This window comes from Maniola hyperantus, chromosome 17 (assembly GCF_902806685.2).
Source record: "Maniola hyperantus chromosome 17, iAphHyp1.2, whole genome shotgun sequence".
NCBI classification, from domain to species: domain Eukaryota; kingdom Metazoa; phylum Arthropoda; class Insecta; order Lepidoptera; family Nymphalidae; genus Maniola; species Maniola hyperantus.
The window spans coordinates 8,521,045-8,541,455 of record NC_048552.1 but is presented as its reverse complement, the minus strand read 5'-3'; the positions used below and the strand labels follow the sequence as shown (position 1 = coordinate 8,541,455).

The 20,411-nt window shown below is 38.7% G+C and overlaps 1 protein-coding gene across 8 annotated transcripts in view; it reads left to right on the top strand.

Annotated features, from left to right (window-relative positions):
- LOC117990118 (unconventional myosin-IXa-like) overlaps positions 1-20,411 on the top strand; it is a 49,258-nt gene that overhangs the window by 13,391 nt on the left and 15,456 nt on the right. For 3 of the 8 annotated variants that reach the window (XM_034977568.2, XM_069504269.1, XM_069504267.1), the window contains exons 6-20: positions 8,237-8,376; positions 8,940-9,186; positions 10,020-10,155; positions 10,749-10,897; positions 11,311-11,421; positions 12,812-12,859; positions 14,065-14,238; positions 15,589-15,783; positions 16,532-16,779; positions 17,261-17,432; positions 17,686-17,872; positions 18,776-18,870; positions 19,269-19,340; positions 19,423-19,539; positions 19,873-20,047. In XM_034977568.2, coding sequence (XP_034833459.1) covers positions 8,237-8,376; positions 8,940-9,186; positions 10,020-10,155; positions 10,749-10,897; positions 11,311-11,421; positions 12,812-12,859; positions 14,065-14,238; positions 15,589-15,783; positions 16,532-16,779; positions 17,261-17,432; positions 17,686-17,872; positions 18,776-18,870; positions 19,269-19,340; positions 19,423-19,539; positions 19,873-20,047 — 2,266 coding nt within the window. The remainder of the gene's footprint in view (positions 1-8,236; positions 8,377-8,939; positions 9,187-10,019; positions 10,156-10,748; positions 10,898-11,310; positions 11,422-12,811; positions 12,860-14,064; positions 14,239-15,588; positions 15,784-16,531; positions 16,780-17,260; positions 17,433-17,685; positions 17,873-18,775; positions 18,871-19,268; positions 19,341-19,422; positions 19,540-19,872; positions 20,048-20,411) is intronic. The other 5 variants (XM_069504272.1, XM_069504270.1, XM_069504273.1 and 2 more) reach the window with 3 other exon arrangements.

Genomic DNA, 20,411 nt, shown 5'->3' with positions numbered 1-20,411 from the left:
AAAACTATCTTATTATATGGAACGCATTATTAGAAAAATATCAAGACACGAGGGTACAGGCAGCTCAATATATTGATACAATATTAAATTGTAGACAAAATCAACCGCTCGAATCCTTTGTTGATCAATTCTGCTCTGCGCAAGCAGCTTTGACACGTTTACCTATTAAGAATTTGTCAGATTTTATGATAACGCATATCGCACTTTCGAAATTAAGTAAGGAAACTGTTTCATTGTTTGAACAGACGCATAAACACATTGAAATTCCTACTTTTTCTGATTTAAATACATTTTTAAAAGAACAACTAAAGATTCAAACTTTGCGAAGCACTCAAGTTCATCAAACTCCCAATAAAAAACCTATTTCTTACAAACCTAAATCGCAAACTCAAACGTATACAAGTACAGTCGGCAACAATAATTATAATTTAAATTCGCAAAATACTCAACGCACTTGCATTATATGCAAAAATCAAAACGCTCATCCGCTCTATAAGTGTGAGGTTTTTAAAAGCCAAGACGCAAAAACTAGACTAGATATAGTGAGGAAAAATAGATTTTGTGAATTCTGCCTAGGTTTTCACTTAAAATTCCGCTGTAAAAGCCAGGGAAGGTGTGGAAATTGTGCATCTAGCTCACATCACAGCCTTTTATGTAACTCTTTTTCTAGACCTAGGTACGAACCTGGGACCTCACAGTCGCCAGCCCCCTCTTACTCACAGAACCGCTATGGTGCGAATAATAGCAGCGCTCCGATGCCGCCGCTACCGCAGAACGAGAGATCTAGTGATTTAACAAAAATTACAGCACCGCCCCCCGCGTCTCACACTCAAACAACTAGTCCTACCGAATTAGCACTGTCGGTGACCACGTCTTCGGGCAATTATTTAAAAAATACGACCGTACTTTTACCTACCGCCACAGTGCATGTATATAGTAACAATACGCAATACCCTATCCGCTTATTTTTAGATACAGGTTCAATGACTAATTTTATATCAAAAGAATGTTGCCAACGTTTAAATTTAAAAATTAAATTCGCTCCGTCAGTTGTAAAAGGCATTGGTCAAACAGAAAGTACATCACTGGGATTTGTAACTTTTAAAATTTATTCTCGCTTTGATCCACGCTGTTTTTATACTATTACCGCTAGGGTAATAGACACAATTACCGACCACTTACCTAACGCTCACATCGATGTCTCCCATTTGAAATTTTTGCACTCATTACCAATGGCTGACGATAGTTATCACACTCCTGGACCAATCGATTGCCTGATAGGCAACGAATTGTTTCCATTTTTAATTGGATGTGACAAAGTAGTCTCACCTAATTCTTCTGTTGTCGCAATTCAAAGCACGCTAGGTTACATTCTCATGGGGAAAGCGGATTGTGAACCTCGCCACTCAACTCACCACTCTAACTCTGAAAAAACATTTTTATGTAATGTAGACGCACTTTCGCTCGAAGAAATTACTGAACGCTTTTGGTCATTAGAAAACGTACCTAATAAAATTCACATAAGCCCAGACGATGAGGCATGTGAACGCATCTTTAAAGATACTTACTCACGCGATGAAACAGGTCGATATACTGTTCATTTACCCTTTAAAGATGACCCCGCTAAACTTGGCGACTCGTACTCGATTGCCAAACACCGCCTTCTTCAATTAGAGAAGAAATTAAACGCTAATCCCGCTCTTCGAAAAGATTATAACGCAACCATTCAGTCATACATTGACAAAGGTTATCTCACAAAAGTAGATAATCCTTCACGCGATATAAATTGTTATTATATTCCGCACAGAGCTGTTTATCGCCCTGATAAGCAGACTTCCAAAACTCGCATCGTTCTTAACGCTTCCAGTCGGACTACATCCGGAAAATCGCTTAATGATTTATTATATGTAGGTCCTAACTTACAGAATAATATATTTGAACTCTTAATTAATCTACGATTATTCTCAATTGCACTAACCGCAGATATTGAAAAACATTATTTCCAATTGAATTTAACGCCCGAGCAGCACTCTTTTCAAAGGATTCTTTTTAGATTTGACACTGATCAATCTATTGACACTTATAATTTCACTGTCGTCTCATTTGGAGTATCTAGCTCACCCTATCTCGCCATGAGAGTAGTGCGTCAGCTAGCTGAAGATAGCATTGACAGGTACCCGCTAGCAGCTAATGAAGCCACTAATCACATGTATATGGACGATTACATAAACTCAATCGATGGTTTTGAGAAAGCCAAAGAAACCTATCATGAAATGGTTAATATGTTCAACGCAGGTGGTTTCAATTTAACGAAATGGATCTCCAATGACACCAAACTTCTCAGTGAAATTCCTAGCTCTCATAAAAATCCGCAAGCAATTCATTTTGATTCAGATGCTCAAGATGTTACGAAAATAGTAGGTATGCAGTGGCATCCTAAACTCGATACTTTTACTTTTAAAATCAACGCTAATGAGAGTCCCCGCGATTATACAAAACGCTTAATTCTTTCTATTACCGCTCGCCTGTTTGATCCTGTTGGTCTTATAGGTCCAGTTACCGCTTTTATGAAACTTCTCGTCCAGGAATGTTGGAAATTAAATCTCGCCTGGGATACACCAGTACCCAGCTCGATCGCTCAAAGATTTGAACAATTCTGTGAAGAACTACCGCATTTAGAAAAAATTAAAATTCCTCGCCATGTTGGTATGAACTCTGAATCCCATGTAACGCTTATAGGTTTTTCTGACGCTAGTGAAAAATGCTATGGAGCCACCGTATACATACGTGTGAGCCCAGATGAACATTCGCCTGGAACTGTTCATTTACTCGCTTCAAAATCTAGAGTCGCACCGCTTAAGAAGACATCACTCGCTCGCCTCGAGCTTTGCGCATCTCTTCTATTAGCCAATTTAATCAATTTGGTACGCGAAACTCTTAGTAAACGCTGCAAAATAAATAATATTTACGCTTTTTCGGACTCAACAGTAACTCTTACATGGATTCATTCTCCCGCATATAAATTCCACACATTCGTCGCTAATAGAATTACAGAAATAAATTCAAAATTACCTTCTGAACATTGGTTTCACGTCAACGGATGCGAAAATCCCGCTGACATAATATCTCGTCCAATCACGCCTAAAGAATTATTAGAACGCAAACTCTGGTTTAACTCTCCTCAATGGACGACGCATCCTATATCGAAATGGCCCATTACGCCTTTTCAAGTAAACGCTCACAATGAAGATCTTGAAGAATCAAAAACTACTGTTTTAGCAGTTGAAACCTCTGTTTCTGACGCTCAACATCCCATTGAAAATTTGGCCGAACGCTCTTCTAGCTGGTCCAAATTACTGCGCACCATGGTTTACATATTAAGATTCTCTAAACTCTTGAAATCACACGGTTCTATTACGGTTTCAGATCTTGATTTTGCAGAAATGTATGTAATTCGCTATGTTCAAAATAAACATTTCTCTCAAGATATTCACGCTCTCAAAAATAATAAACTTTGCTCTAAATCAATGTTAAAACTTAGCCCGTTTCTCACAGACGACATCATCAGAGTTGGTGGTCGTTTAAGCAACTCACAATTAAATTTTGGGCAAAAGCACCCAATAATATTACCTTCTAAAGACCGCATTACTCAGCTAATAGTTGATTATTATCATATCACTAATTTGCATACAGGGCCCGCGTTAGTACTCGCGTTACTTAGACAGAAGTTCTGGATCATTGCAGCCAGAAACTTGATTCGCCAACGTGTACACAAATGCAATATTTGTTTTCGCGTAAACCCTCAATCTACTTTTCCACAAATGGGAGAGTTGCCCGCCTTTAGAGTAGCGCAAGTTAAAGCCTTTGTTCACACCGCTGTGGACTACATGGGACCTTTTTTCGTAACTCACATTCGCCGTCGAGGTATTAAAAGTCATAAAGCGTACGTCTGCATATTTACTTGCATGACTACCAAGGCAGTACACCTAGAATTAGTCTCAGACCTCAGTTCAGACTTATTTCTCGCTGCTTTTCTGAGACTAAACGCACGCAAAGGCCCAGTAAGTCTGGTTTACAGCGATGGAGCTACTAACTTTTTTGGAGCTAAACGCAAATTAAATGAAATTTACACTCTCATACAGTCCAATGCTCATAAAAATTTCATAGAGAATCGTCTCGCAGAACATCGTATTCAGTTTAAGCATAGTCCACCTTATGGCCCTCATTTCAACGGCCTCAGCGAAATTAACGTTCGCTGTGTGAAAACTCATTTGTATAAAGTTATAGGGACACAAATCCTTACTTATGAAGAATTGAATACAGTTCTAGTTCAAATTGAAAACTTATTAAATAGTAGACCATTATGTACTCTAAGTTCTGATCCGTCAGATCTTTCCGCGCTAACGCCTAACCATTTTCTCAATCTCACTCCCGCAAAATATTTACCTGTCGAGGATTTATCAGATATTCCCGACAGCCGCTTATCGCGCTATCAATTACTAACTAAAATCACTTGTTCTTTCTGGAAACGTTGGAGCCAAGAATATTTAACTTCTCTACAACACAGACAGAAATGGAATACTCCCTCCAATCCTGTAGGTCTTGGAGCTGTTGTTGTTATCAAAGATTCTAACGTTCATCCCCTTTGCTGGCCTTTAGGAGTTATAGAAGAACTCTATCCAGGGAAAGACAGTGTAGTTCGAGCAGTCAAAGTTAGAACGCGTTCCGGAAACTACATCAGACCAGTAGTACGGATATGCCCTCTACCTTCTCAATAGGCTGCTATTAATTCTACTAACTCTATTAATTAATTTTAATTTTTAATTTTTTTTTTTTTTACGCTTTAATTTTATCACGCTTTTCGTTCTGTTTAGAGGCTTGCCTCTAGGCCGGGGGAGTTGTTTACGCCATTTATTATATTTGCAAATAATCTATTATATACACACATACGCACATTCAAACTCACACATAAACATGTACGCAATGACATTTCCTTTCAAATTCCCCTTCAGTCCGCTTCCGCATTCTGGCGCTTACGCACGCTGAAAACCGCTCCTGTTTTGCACAACGAATGTGCCACGCAATTTATAACACCCGCTCCGCTCCGCTACCGTTTTAACACGATAAAAGTTCAAAAGGTGTGTAAACTCGCGAAATCAAGTGAAAACCGCAACTAATAAATAAACGCTAATTAATCCGCTAAAATAAGTGATCTGAACAAACCGTCAAGCAAAATAGGTACCTATAAAAAGTGCAAAATTAACCTATGACGTGTACATATTATCGCTAAACAATCTTGCTATCGAAACCCCTTAATTAAAATCAGTGCAGTTAAGTGCAACGGAAGGTCATCCCAAAGGTCATCATCAGCAAGGAGCAGATCCCACTCACCAGTGACCGCCTGAAGCTCAGGTAATCCCACATCTACACTAGCGGCACGCTATGATGGCCGGTTTGACACATTACAATAGTGATGTGGAATGTCAATTTATTCTCGAACAAAAAACAATTAAGTTTTGTTTTTGTACCTGATTAAATAGGTTTAATAAAACAAAAATGTATATGTTTATTTAATTTATTTGAACGAACTGAATATTTGAACGAAAATGAATATACATACTTTATATGCACACAAGAAACATATGAATACAAAAGATACCGAAAAAGGTGCCACAAAAGGCCATAATTAATCAGATTCGTCCATACTACTATTTTCACTGTCGTCACTGCTATCATCACATACATTAATAATTATATGTTCGTTTTCTATAATATTATCTATTTTCACATCTCTTTCATAATCTTCCCTTATTAATTTAACAGTTCTATTCACAACCTTTTCCCAGTCTCCTTTAGTCACATGTTCACAAGCTTCTTCTAATAATTTTAGCATTTTTTTTGTGGTAAATGGGGGTTCTGTATTGTGTCTTGCAGCATATCCCTTAATTTGAGCCCACACCAACTCAATCGCATTATACTCACAATGGTAAGGCGGTAACCGTATAACTCTGTGCCCATGTTCTAATGCTATTTCGTCAATGACGTATCGGATCTTGGTTGGTTTGTTTTCTTTTAAAAGACGTACTAATTCCGCTTTTAACATATTCATGTTTGCATCTACGCCATTTTTACGAAGCCATGCGACGATATCAGCTTTCTTTTGGGATTGGGCAGGTGGCTTGTCAATTTGCATCGAGTGGTATGGGGCGTTGTCCATAATTATAATAGATGGTTCAGGGAGGCTACACAACATTGAGGTAAACCATTCAGTAAACTTTTCTCCATTCATGTCTTCATGATAGTCTCCAGTGGTTTTTGACGCAAAAGCCATGAGAGAACCTTCGACAAACCCGTTGATGGTTCCGGCGTGACAAATTATAAGTCGCGATCCTTTTCCTACAGGAACTTTGGAAGTAGATGCTGCTGTGTCATCGTTCCAAGAACGGCCTACAGTATGGTTAGCATTAAGCCATGTTTCATCCAAGAACACAACATTTTGCCAATTTTTGATTTCTTTCACTTGCCGTAAAAAAGTATACCTTGCCATCGCTATATCAAATCTTTCCATCAATATTTTGCGTTTGTTACATTTTTTGTATCGAAATCCAATGGTCTTCAAAATCTTCGTTAAAGAACTTTCCCCACCGAAGAATAATCCAGCTTCCTTCAGTGAATGCACCAACTTTTTTCTTGTTGGATACTCCTTCTGTAAATAGTAGCCGTAAACATGTCTTCGGATAGCATCGGCATCAAAGCTATCGATGCCTACGACTGGTTTTGCTCGTTTTCTCTTTTTTGGTGTGTGAAGTTTATTTTCTTCTGTGCCAGTCTCGCCATATTTTTTTTTAGTTATCCGTCTAACAGTTCGTTGTCCAATATTAAGCGCATCAGCTACGCGTTCAACCACTGACGTTATAGGTAAAATTGGCCCTCCATTTTGAGCTTCACGATCGAAATAGTTACGAAGGCGTATTAGGAACTCACGTGTCTGACTATTTAGAACAGTTCTCTGCGTACGTTCGGTCATATCGACGAAATCCACAACAAAGGGCTTGAACAGAGTCCAAATTAACGAGCAAGGGTCAACAGTAATGCAGTATCAATATTTGAAATCCAAAGCCAGGTCAAAACTATATCACAATCGCATTGCACTGACAGTTTATACTTTTCGAAGCAACGTCAATTCGAAACTGCTTTGTTTTGCATTGAGCATTGACGCGAGTTTGCCGGAGGTAGTAGTTGTGCTAGCCAGCGATCCTATGTGACGATCGTATTAGATTCCATTTTTAAAAATTTATTGATATTTTTTTGCGATTTCAGAGGTTTGTCCACATAGTGAAAATTGTTCATATTCACAAGTACATTCACCCCTTAAATGGTGCAAACTGATTTTTCTACACTTGTATACATTTAAGAAATCAATTTAATAAATAAATTTTGAGTCCTAAACCTAAAACTACATTCGATAAAATTTATGAATCTCTGCACATCACTATCGTCAATAAAGTAATACAATTATTTCCTTCAAAGTCGTTATCAATTAATACGGAACTTCATGAGCGGACAAACGTCAAACCGGCCATCATAGCGTGCCGCTAGTTTAGTATTATTAATTTCCATAAAATAACAAAGTATTTTTTCTTTTAGTATTCATCATAGACTATCATGTACATTCCATTTAATTGAAAACATCACAACTTGAAAACATTATGCTTATTCATCCTTAACATCTTCTTAAAGTTAATAACTTCTACTTAGTGTTGTTCCACCTAGATTCAGTATTATGATATAAGTGTGATATATTTCTGTATTTTCCTATTTTGGCCAGTCTTGAGCACATTGTGTAACCTGTAGACATCTATCTTAACTTGAAAATGACAATGTGACTGATTCTATTGTTACAAATCTCTAAACCTGTCATTTTAGTTTAATTTAGATATTTACAACAACTTCTAAATTAAACTTTTAAGTTTAATTTTTTACTGGTCTAAACTAAATGTCTTGCTATCCCTTTCATTATGCTCCGTGCGGAAAAAAATGGTACTAAACGACCTATCAATTTAACTAGCTTATCCCCGCGACTTACCCTTTCAAGCTCCTACTTTACCCCCTTAGGGATAGAGTTTTGGAGATGTACAACAGAATTAGAATTAACGAGAACTTTGGATTAGACATAAATTTAAGTAGAAGTAGTAGTTTTAAAACTGCACTAATTAAGGCATGGTTTGTGTTCCAGATTGCCTGAAGCGATCGCGACCCGAGACGCGATGGCAAAATGCCTGTACGGTGCTCTGTTCGACTGGATCGTGATGCAGGTCAACCATGCGCTGCTCTCGAAAAAGGACACGCTGCGGGAGCATCAGGGACATAGTATAGGTATTTTGTACTTTGTGACCGGAGACAGACGCGAGACAGAGACGCGCGACCGCGGCCGATACTTGATTTATGGCTTTGACTTGAGTCAGGCACAACATACAGATGGCGTAACGTAAGACCGTGGCGTGTTGAAGCAAACATGAGACCAATGTCCAGCAGTGGACGTCTATCAGTTGATGAAGACTAAGACGACGATGATACTTTAAAATCAACTACTGTTTGTTCCCTATATCTCTATACATAAAAATGGATCGCTGAATGTGTTGTTGACCGCAAATCTCGAGAACAGCTGAAGCGATTTCGCTAATTCTTTTTTCATAATATTCCTTGAAGTACGGGGACGGTTCTTACGGAGAGAAAAATTAAAAAAAAAATCCTAACTGTTAGGCGGTACGAAGTTCGCCGGGGCAGCTAGTTTCCAATAAAAACATTCTTTTTCCTGCTGATGGGGCTGTGCAGGGCTATTCCAGGTCCTGTATCACCTTAACCGTTGCCGATATAATATTGTGATCGCTCCCATTTTGATAATAATAAAAAAGGTTATATTATGATGCTTTTCACAGGCGTCCTTGACATATTCGGCTTCGAGGACTTTGGTCCGAGCAACAGTTTCGAGCAGCTCTGCATCAACTACGCGAACGAGCACCTCCAGTACTACTTCAACCAACATGTGTTCAAATACGAGCAAGAGGAGTATAGGAGAGAAGGCATTCGGTGGACGGATATAGGCTTCTCTGATAACACTGGCTGCTTGCAACTTATTGAGGGCAAGCCGGGGGGATTGCTATGTTTGTTGGATGATCAGTGCAAGTGAGTTGTCTTTATTTATAAAAATAAAATAACAGTAGCATTTAAGGTTCGTACGCACCTGAGCGGCGCGGCGCGGCGCTTCAGCGAGCTGCACGTCGCGGCACAGAGCGTCAAAATATCATTTCTATCATTTTGTATGGCGCATATCGCACTAGAGCGGCGCTGCACAGCGCTTCACCGCGCGTTGCCGCGCGGCACGGCTGGAGAGAATATTTTGAAGCGCAGCGAAGCGACGCGCAGTGCAGTGACGCTAGTGCGACATACCCAGCGGCGCGGCACGGCGCTTTGCGCTCGTACGCGAACGGGTATAAAAGTGACGCGCAAGTGACGCGAGGTGCCGCGTACTGAAGTTGTAGTGCGGTAGGCACCGTCGAGCGGCCTGAGGTGACGCGTTCTGCAGTCGGACTGAAGCGCCGCGCCGCGCCGCTCAGGTGCGTACGAACCTTTATTCTCTGATCTACTTATACATATATTACTAACTAACAGTATTACTAATTTCCTATTCTTATTATTTAATTATTCTATCTTACATTTATTCTACAAATTGGTAACATCAGCACTTATTTATGAATCAGGTTGTCCTCTTTGTACATTTGAATCGGCGCCATCCTTTTGGTAGATAGATTATTTTCCCATCTCCTCTGTGGCCGTCCTCTCGTTCTCTTCCCATCTCTGGGGTACCAGGATGTGACCTCTTTGGTCTATTTTTCCTTGGGAGACGTAACCACGTAGCCAATCCAACACCTTTATTTATAGTCATACATTAATCAACACTACTAATTTATTAGTACTGGTCATTTTGAATAATTTATTGGCACCGGCCATTGTTCCAGTTTTCCGTGGGCGACGAATGAAACACTCCTACAGAAGTTTAATTCCGTGCACGAAGAAAATCCTTTCTATGAAAAGCCACAAAGACGGGAGCCTGCATTCGTCGTGAGACATTACGCGGGCAGGGTTAAATATCAGGTATTTAATTTCATTGCACTTTAGTACACAAATAAATAAATTTCATAGTGTATACTTGAAATAAAATGTGTTTAATCCTTGTCAAAATCTCCACTCACGACTTACAACTGCATAATTTTATTTCCGTTAAACTTGCTGAGATTATAGAGCGTACTTTGCCTTTGCTCAGATTTAAGTTTAAGTTAAAACGAGACAGATTCATGCCAGTGATATAACGCTGCCTCGTTTTAACATTGTCTTAAGACTAAGCAAAGTCAAAGTGCGCTGTATAGATCTCAGTCTAAGAGACCAACCCTTGTAGCTTCGATGTCTATTAAATCAATCAAAATAAAATATCCCACTAGGGCGAGGTTAGCCCGCTTCTATCTTAGATTACATCATCACTTACCAGCAGGTGAGATTGCAGTCAAGGGCTAACTTGTATCTGAATAAATAAATAAAATAAATATCTTCAGAATATAAGATATTATATAAAAGTAAGTAAGTAGGTATATAAATTTCTTCATGAACCTTGTTCTTGAAAAGTTTGTGAAATGCTAGAAGATCTTCTCTTTCTAGTGTGTATTTCAAAAAATTCTTACTAATTGTTACAGGTAACAGCAATGCGGGAAAAGAATTTAGATCTGATGCGGCAGGACATAGTGAGTGTACTAAAGAACTCCTCGCTGGCCTTTGTGAGGGAACTGGTGGGTGTGGATCCCGTCGCTGTGTTCCGATGGGCCATTGTACGAGCTTTCTTCAGGTAATTATAGCTCATTGTACAAATAACTTATGATCTGATGAACTCCTCCCGGACTCACTTGATCACGTGACCCGAGCCCCTTCGTCGGTACTCGCGTATCTATTTAATAGTACGCGACTACCAAATTTCTCGTCTCGAACTCTTATCTCTCTCTCTCTCTCTCTCAAAAGAGATAAAAAAATAAGATAAGAGAGAGAGAAAGAAGAGATAGAGATTAGAGTTACGTTTATGCGATAGAAAGAGAGGCGTTTTGCAGGTTAATATAAATTTTAGTCCCGCAGCGTTGTGCGAGCTGAATTGCTGAATTGTTGGAAAAAGAGACGCTATTTATATAAACTTTGCGGAGTGATCCTTCTGTACTTTTAAGTATTCTGTAGTTAACCTTTGCTTCAAAAATATCAATTTTGTTGCAGAGGGTACTTCGCGTTTCAAGAAGCCGGTAGACGACATCGAGTGAACAGGGTCGACGGTGCGGCGCGCGTTCCAAGGGTATCCATACACGCTCCTAATGACAGTATCATCAGGTGAGAACTACTACTTATACTACTGGAATGTTGACTTGCATTGACATTTGACAGTGTATGAAGATATGCTTTTGTCTACCATTAACTTATTCAAAGGCCGTGTTCAAATATAGGCAATAGAAATATTGTATGTATGGTATATGAATTTTTTTACAAGGTCACAGAACATCAGTCTTATAAGCATTCCATAATCCTTTAGCACAATTTCCAAAAATGTTATAAATATTATGTGAGAATCGATAAAATAGTACTTGTAGGAGCAAAATGGTTTTCCAGAATCAAAGTTATTTAATTCGTTGTGTTCTTGCGGTTTCATAGAAGGGCCAGTAAGAAGTGATTGTAAGTTGCTAGGATGACGGAGGCAGGAGTAGATTAAACCAGATCCTCCAAAAACTGAATTAATTTTAATAAAACACTTGTAGGACTGCATAAGTTTTAGCCTAGACATATCGCGCTCGTATTGAATAGCACCCTACATACATAAAGTATTTATAGTAAAACTTTCATTTACTTTACGTGAATTCAAGTTTTTAAAAATCGCACCAAAAACCTTTTGGGATATGGTTTAAGGTTCGTGCGCGTTAAATAAGGTCGAGTAGTTGAGACGTAAATAAACAAAAAACTTCAAAGATCTTTAATATTAGTACTGATATGGAAAGTTTTTCTGATATAATTTATGAAATATATTAAGCCTTGTGAATGGAGCCTGAGTAGTTGATTACCAGCCAGGATGCGTCCTGTTAACTAATCTAAGGCATGAATACTTGCGAAATTTACCATACAATTGGCAAAGAAAATATATTTAAATTTGTATGCATAAGTGCAGTTATGCCAAAATGAACCAACCTACAAGTTGTCCAAAAACTAATTATCATTTATTACAAACTTTTAAATTAATCTTAAGCAATTTAAGAATCAAAGCTCTGAAGCAAATAGCACAAACTGGCCTTTAAAACACTTAAATTCAGTTAGTTGAACCAAGCAACACAAGTCAAACTTCAATTCCTTGAAATCAATGTGAATTAGCTTGGTACATTTTGGCATAACTGGGCCTTAGTATGGTATTCCTAATGTTGATATTGAATAATTTCCATCCGTTTAATATTGGCCACACAATTTTTCACTTATCTGTGGAGCTCACATTATCAATTATATCTTTTGAATTTAGAACCTCCTCGTTTTTGGAAGATTTCAGAAAAAAAGTTCTGTGAAGAATTTAGGTAAAAGAAATTCTCAAAAGTTCAAAGGTGACTTTTCCAACCTGTCGCGACAGTTGTACTGAAACCCACAAATTTTTGGGAACAATATCAACATTAGCTAAACAAAAATTGTTGTATGTATAAGCTTTGCTAATACCGTAAAGTAACCCAATGAAATGTCTTCTGCTCAGCCAACTGGCGACAGTGTCGTCAATCAATCTCGCAATCAACCGCATTGCGTAAGTCACCGTTTACGGCATGCTTTACATTTTATGTGCACTAAGCATGGATGTCGATGTTTTTTTATCTATTCCACTTTTTATCATCTTTTAGCATTATGTTTTAAAGGGGCTGTGTTTAGGTGTCCCTATTTTTATTGGCATAAACTCAGAAACTGGAATAATGATCTTCGATGTATTTTCCAAGTTTCAGAATTATTGTATAAGTGACACGTGGTCAAACTTAATCAATCTTATGATCAAAACGAACAAGATGATATTTCGATAAATCGTAGGCAATGGGGATCCATAGGCAAAACTGATCTCAGAGGGCGCCAATCAACATTGTTAGTTTTGTTTCTTTGCTAACTTTGCTAAGAATTGTTGATACAATATACGATTGTTTCGTGAATTATTTAAAGATATATAAAATGACCTGAGGAAAAATTATGGCGTTTGACAGCTCAGTAAGAGCCCTCGCCCACGGCGACTTTTTGTAGCGATACAGTAGCGATGCTGTCGCGCGTCCGCATCGATACAGTCGCGAAGCGGCCGCTAGCTGTGTGCCCTCGCCCACGGTCTCAGATTCAGTCGCGATGCAAATGCGATATTGTCGCGCTTCTGTGTCGATGCAAACGAGAAAAAATGTTGCACTGATGCTCGGTTCTCTATTCACGCGCCACCCTCCCTCCGTACTTCCCCCGATGTCATGCGACAAAGTCGCGCGTTTGCATTGATACAGTCGTGATGCAGTAGCGCGTTGCAAATGCGACTAACACGCGTTAGTAGTGATGCTGGCGTGCGTTTAGTAAACGCGCGACAGCATCGCTACAAAAAGTCGCCGTGGGCGAGGGCTCTAAGGCCGGTTCCACAAATGATATAGGTACTACCTTTATGGCCGGTCCGCTTAAGCGCCACCTGTCGGAATAAATTCATAGTGTGGATCCCCATAATCTGAACTCGTTTTACGATGGAATTATTATAAGACGCTTTTACCGAAACCGAAATAAACTTAAGCACAGCCTATTGATTATCCTAGTCGAACATCTCACTGTTAGCAAACTGTAACGTCACGTAACTATAGAACCGTAATAGCGCACTCTCATCTCGGCACACGGTCTCGCATGCGTACTCGACGGCACCTAACGTCTGGTTTTATTTTGTTCCTTTAATTTTGTTTTCGTTCCATTAATTCAGTATTATGCCTTGTTTGTCGGCCCGGGTAGAGCGAGCAAGGCTCGGGTCGGCGATAGTAAGCAGCGGGGCGAGGCGGCGGCGCGCGGGCGCGGGGGAGGGAAAAGTTACAGGATCGCGGAGACGCGCACGCGCCGCCTCGAGCGCGAGCGCGACGATCGCTTCGACGACGCCGACGTGCTGCAGCGCGCCAGCCTCATTGTCATGTACGTGCGCACCGCTTGCGCCTGCGCACCTCTGTGCAGTGCGCACTGCCTCACGCTGTCGTCCTATCACTCAATAGCTGTTTGACCGCAAAAAGTATTTAATTTATTGTCAAAAAATGTGGAAATTTAAAAAAAAACAATTCTTTCTAAAAAGAATACTACGTATGATTAAACCAAAAACAAACTAAAACCCTTAGTCCTGCGTAGCATTATTTCTTAGAAACATCAGTTTTCGAAAATGCCCATGTTTTTGGGCAATAACTTTCAAACTAATTTTTGCAGTTTTACACTTTATAGGACGGACAGCACACTGCAGTGCCGCTTGCCGTAGACTGTAGTCTCTGTCTGCTGTTTCTGCCTTGCCTTTGTCTGTCTCCGCTCTCCACCCTCCTGCGATCCGTTCATCAAACAAACAAAATATCTCACTCTTTCAACGGTGCGGCGAAACAATTATTCAAGGACTCAGAAGATTTTGGCCTACCTAGTAGTCCGCCATTTTTATTTATTTCCAAAATAGCGGCCACACATAAAACCTATATCAATCAATAGCTAACATCAATACAAATAAGTATTGTATGAGACAAAATCTTTCAAAGTGTCATGTTCCCGAGATACCTATAAGTTATCAAAGTTGTAAATGTGACCCTTTGAAAATCTTTTCTCATACTGCACTTGTTTGTATTGACGCCAGTTATTATTATAGCTGTTAGAAAAAAAGAAAATGGCGGATATCGTTTATTCATGGATGTCTTGGAGCCTGGCCTGCTTACATATGTAGGCAGGCCAGGCTCTAAACTAAAATATTTAAACCCCTATATTTTATTTTGTTAATTCTTTAGTGTTTCTGCCACAATAATCATCCTCATCATCATCACAAATACGCGTGTTACGACACTATCATATATTTGACGGATGTTAAAGTAAAAATTTGATGATTATGTTTCGTTCGTAGTTTGTGCGAGGGTTTTGTTTGATGAATTTTCGTTTTTCTGTATTTTATCGAATTAACGTTAAACTGGGTTTAAGTCTGTTGCGGTGGTGGTTACATGTTAATAATTTTCTTTTCTCTTTTTTGTATTAATCGATTGGTTCTAAGGTTTATGTATTGTCTTAATATATGGGATACAAAACTATTTAATCATTATAACTATAATGTATTTTATGGTAACTAATAGATCACAGCTTTAAATATCGTTCGGCAAATATCAACTGTATAATTTGGATATTTTATTGTATAACAGCAAAATAGTAAATGTACGAGCGCATGAATGTATACATCACTGTTTTTTTCGGTGGTCGGGATCGTAGTCAACGAAGTTTGTGGTCCTGAAGGATTTTGTCGATTGGCAGGAAAAACAAGTCGTTCAGACCCAGAGAGCGGGCAAAGAAAGGGTTGAAAAACTTGCAGAGTGTGAAGACACTTGCGGGACGCACGGCCGCGCCCGCAGGGAAGAGAAAACAGCCTTTGACTGTGGCTGCCCAGTTCCAACACTCGCTTGCAGCACTTATGGAGACTTTGAATCAAGCCAACCCATTTTTTATAAGGTTTGTCGTTGTATGGCTTCCTATTCGATTTTTATTTAGCGATTACTATCATTAGTGCAAGTTTGCATATCCCGAAAACTTTTTTTTTGTGTTTGTGGCTTATTCCATTTATCCACCCTAGAATGTACACTTGGAAACTATTCACCCCGGACTAAAAAAAAAATATAAAGATTTGCCGTCCAGGGTGGATAGACGGACACGTTTCCTAGTATACTCTCGTATCCCCTACGGTTCGGGTGGATAAACGGAATACGCAGTTTTTTATAATATAGTCAAATTCAAATGAATCTATTATATATATATATATATATATATATATATATATATATATATATATATATATATATAATATAATATATATAATATAATCTATATATCTATTCACCGCGATTAATAGCCTCATCTGGTGACAGAAGGGCTGGCTCATTTTTTGCGCAACGGATCAGCCTGGCTGTCCAGCGCGGAAATGCAGCCAGTATTCTTGGCACCATTCCACGCGGTCATGATTTATATAGTAATTAGATAAGGCTAGCTTTAAGTTTTATTGTAATAATAAAAAAATGAATCTTATTGCAAAGTGGTACTGCCTATTTTGATTTCACGAGTTTTCTAATTGGCTTTTACATAGATAGATAGATGTAAGGAACTCTATATCGAATTTCGTTTTTGTAAACGAATTTCAAGGATAACAGGCTTTGTGTTGTTGTGTGATGTTTAAAAGATAATATAATTGGAATTTCATTCACAGATGTATAAAATCAAACAGCGATAAAGTACCAAATGTGTTCGACGAGGAAACGGTCCAAAGACAACTGCGCTATACTGGCATGTTGGAAACAGTCCGGATCAGGCAGGCGGGATACAACGTGCGCCTCACGTATGAAGAGTTCATACAGCTATACCGTATCCTGCTACCTAAGGGGTTGTTGAGTTCGCAGACTGATGTACGGCATTTTCTCGCTACTCTGAACCTGGATAGAGATAACTATCAGCTGGGTAAGTTGGCTTTGTCTTCTTTAATTAAACATGTACACACTTGTTTTACCAGGCTGAAGTTTTATCAAAAGCTATTTTGAACAATTTCTCCATTTAGAACCATCTATGTATATTCTATATCATAACTTGTTTAGGATAATCCCGCTAGAAAAACTTTGCAATTCTACAAAACAACGTCATAAGTGTTGATTCGCTTGTACACAATCCCACAAGGGAAATTGTGAAAATAATGGCATTTTCAGATCTGTCGATTTAATTTCTCCAATTCCAATTCCATTATTAGTTCAATTTGGTAATGTATAAGCTATTTAGCACCATTGTGTAATCAATTTGAATGGTGTAAAAATACTTAGAAAATCAAATGGCATCATATTTTTGCAGGGAATTTTGTGATAACATTACTTTTAGATTTTGTCTGTTCGATTAACATATTATTTTTATTTGTCCTCAATTAAGTACGTACCATTCTGTTCTTTTTCAGGAGCAACAAAGATCTTCATGCGAGAAAGCGAGCAAACAAAACTGGAGTACCGGCTGCACCAACAGATAATGGCGTCTATCATCACAATCCAGAGATGGTTCCGCGCGGTGCTTGAACGTCGCCGCTTTCTGGCGCTGCGCCGCGCTTCGCTCGTTATACAGGGATACTGCAGGTATGGCTTTCATTTTCCATCATCGAAATTTATATCTCAAGTAGGTTCCGGGTTTGGGTAAAGTTGGTTCATAATCCTACGAAAAAAGTTGTAAAAGTCTTTTGTTTTGAATCTCCAAATAAACTTTAACTAACGAACTAAGCCATTTTGATTTTCATGACTAAAAAATGTCAAACGTCAAGTTTAGTCCTCATTCAAAGATTACTTTGTAATTGAAAAATCAGCCATTGATTTGGTGATTATTGTGGGATAGGCAATGGTTAGTGCTGCGGCACGAAGCCGCGATCCGAGTGCAAGCGTGGTTCCGCGGCAGTCGCGTGCGGCGGTGGTACCTGCGACTGCGGGACGCTGTCGTACTCTTCCAAGCCGCCTCCCGAGGGTTCATCCTGAGGAAGACTCTGCCGGAACTTAGGAGGAGGATAACACCAATAAGGACCAAGGTGAGTGCGAGGAAATAGCGAACACGGCACGAAAGTTGAAAAACTATAAATCTAACTTGCCCGACTTTGTCGTCGTCGTCGAAACTCAAAACCTCGCCGCAGCCAACGACATCGAGTTGTCAAAAATTGCGAGTTCTATTGACGCTTTTCAAAAATTTGTAAAAGTTGGTTAATTTGAGCAGCAAGAAGAAGAAGAAGCTTCACTCCGCAAAATCGCGTGACGCGATACGGTATGTGTATTCACATCGCGAATTATGACGCAAGTTTTTGCGAAGCGTCAATCGAGCTTGCAGGTTTTACGAATCCTAAACCAACTAGCATAGTTTCAACTTTCGTGAACTTGCTGTTAAATAACTGTGTTTGTTTATATATTTTGTTGTTAGAATGTTTGAGAATCTTAAAAATCGAAGAGCATGCAATATGGATGGTGCCTACTAGTCAAATCAACAACTTTTTATCAATCGTCAAAACGCTCAGTATGGGAGCTTCTATGAAATACATAGATGTGACTTTATAAATTTATAAACACAGACGTACTTTTTTGTTAAATTAAATTTTAAAATGGTTAGTGAACTTAAAACTAAGAGTGGGCGTGAATTTTACGAATTTTGAAATACCCCTCTATTTATTAATTTCTAAGAAATAATTTATTTTTGACATAGGCGCCATCTCCCCTACCTTTGAATGTAAATTATACATAAAGTGGTGTCGCCAGGATGGTCACCAAACTGGCAGCGCCACTGTGTTTATGTTTCACAACATTATTGTAAAATACAAAACCGTGTTAACAGATCTAATCTTTTCGTGATAAATATTAATATGTCCTACTAATTTCATCATAGAAACGATTTAAAAGTGTTGTAGTACACACACATGTACAAATCACCCCTGATGTGTTGACAGCATGAGAGTAAACCCACACTCGCTCCAGACGCCGATGGTTTCAAGTCCCGGCCGCCCAGTATTGAACAGCTGAAGAATATTATTGATAAGCAACTGTAAGTAATTGTCCTATCGCCATTTTAAATCGAAATCCTAGATGTTGGGGATTAGGACCTCAAGCAATGTCATACGGAGTCGATCTAACTCGAAAGGCTTCTTGGTTTCTTTGATTCGAAGTCGACAATAGATGTCATTCGATAATAATTCACAGTTCTTGCAGTGGTTATGGTCAGAAAACCATTTTTAAATACATATCGAAATTGCGTAACCGGCGAAATTTCAAGCCGAATCGCTCTGGAAACAGTGCCTATTGCATTTTAATTTATTTTAAAACAGATTTTTCATGTTTTTTTTAAATCTGTTTTTTATAACAATAAAGAAGAAACAAAGTCTGAGAAAAACGTATTTAGCTATTCTATATTATAGAATAGTATATTTCACTTCCCTTTTTCAGAAATATGCTCATACAAGAAGAAGCGGAAAAAACGAGACAGCTTCGAGCGACACAATCACTGCCAATAGCAAGGTAAAGTCTTAATAGCTTAAAAAAAAATTATTTCATGAATGAAAGTTCATATAACATGATGTTATAAAATTTATTTTTACAGTATAGAGAAAAAACGCGATAACCTAATAGAATGCTCGACAGCGCAAACGTACAATAAAAGAAGAGTGTCTAAAACTCAGAACATAACGGAGTTGCCGTTGAAGCAATCAAACCCAAGGTGAGTGGATATTGAGTATGGATCGTATGTATGGCGATTGCCAATTTTTTTTTAAAGTTTTGTGTACGTATCAGTTCTTTTTAATTTGGAACTAGCTGCCCCGGCGAACTTCGTACCGCCTAACAGTCGATTATTTTTCAGGATTTTTTTAAAATTTTTCTCTCCGTAAGAATCCCCGTACTTCAAGGAATAATATGAAAAAAGAATCATTTGCGAAATCGGTTCAGCTGTTCTCGAGGTTTGCGATCAGCAACACATTCAGCGATTCATTTTTATATATAGAGATATAAAACTCCTTATACGCTATAATTTAACAGTTTAACTTTTGTACAGTTTAATCCACCAAGAAGCAAACGAATCGTCGCCCGATGAAAGTTGGAACGTGAATACCAACAAATACCCTCAGGGTATAGTTGCGTGGCCCAACAAGATAACAGCGGAAGATCTCGCCAACGAGCTGCTGTGGCTCAGGATCGACCAGAACTATCTCATGGCAGAGAAGAATAAGGTAAACACATTTGAAGAGAATAATTTTTGAATGATGCTTTTTTTGATAATCCTTGGGCAACTGAATTTTCGATCCTTGGCTCAAAGGACCTGCTTGAAGAATACCCGGCTGAAGTTTTCGTGGACTTTACTCATACCAGGGTATGTTTGGAACTCTCGTAGTTTTTGTTTTAAGTTTACCTAATTCATTATTATCTTTTATCACTTTAAATAGATTACATCAATTTTATCTTACAAATTCGACAATTGACCCAAAATATCCGTTTTGTGTGTTTTAAAATTAACAAAACATCTCGACTTGTTGATAGATTTCACACATTCTGGTCTATCTCATTAATTTATAAAGTAACGGATCATGTAGGAAA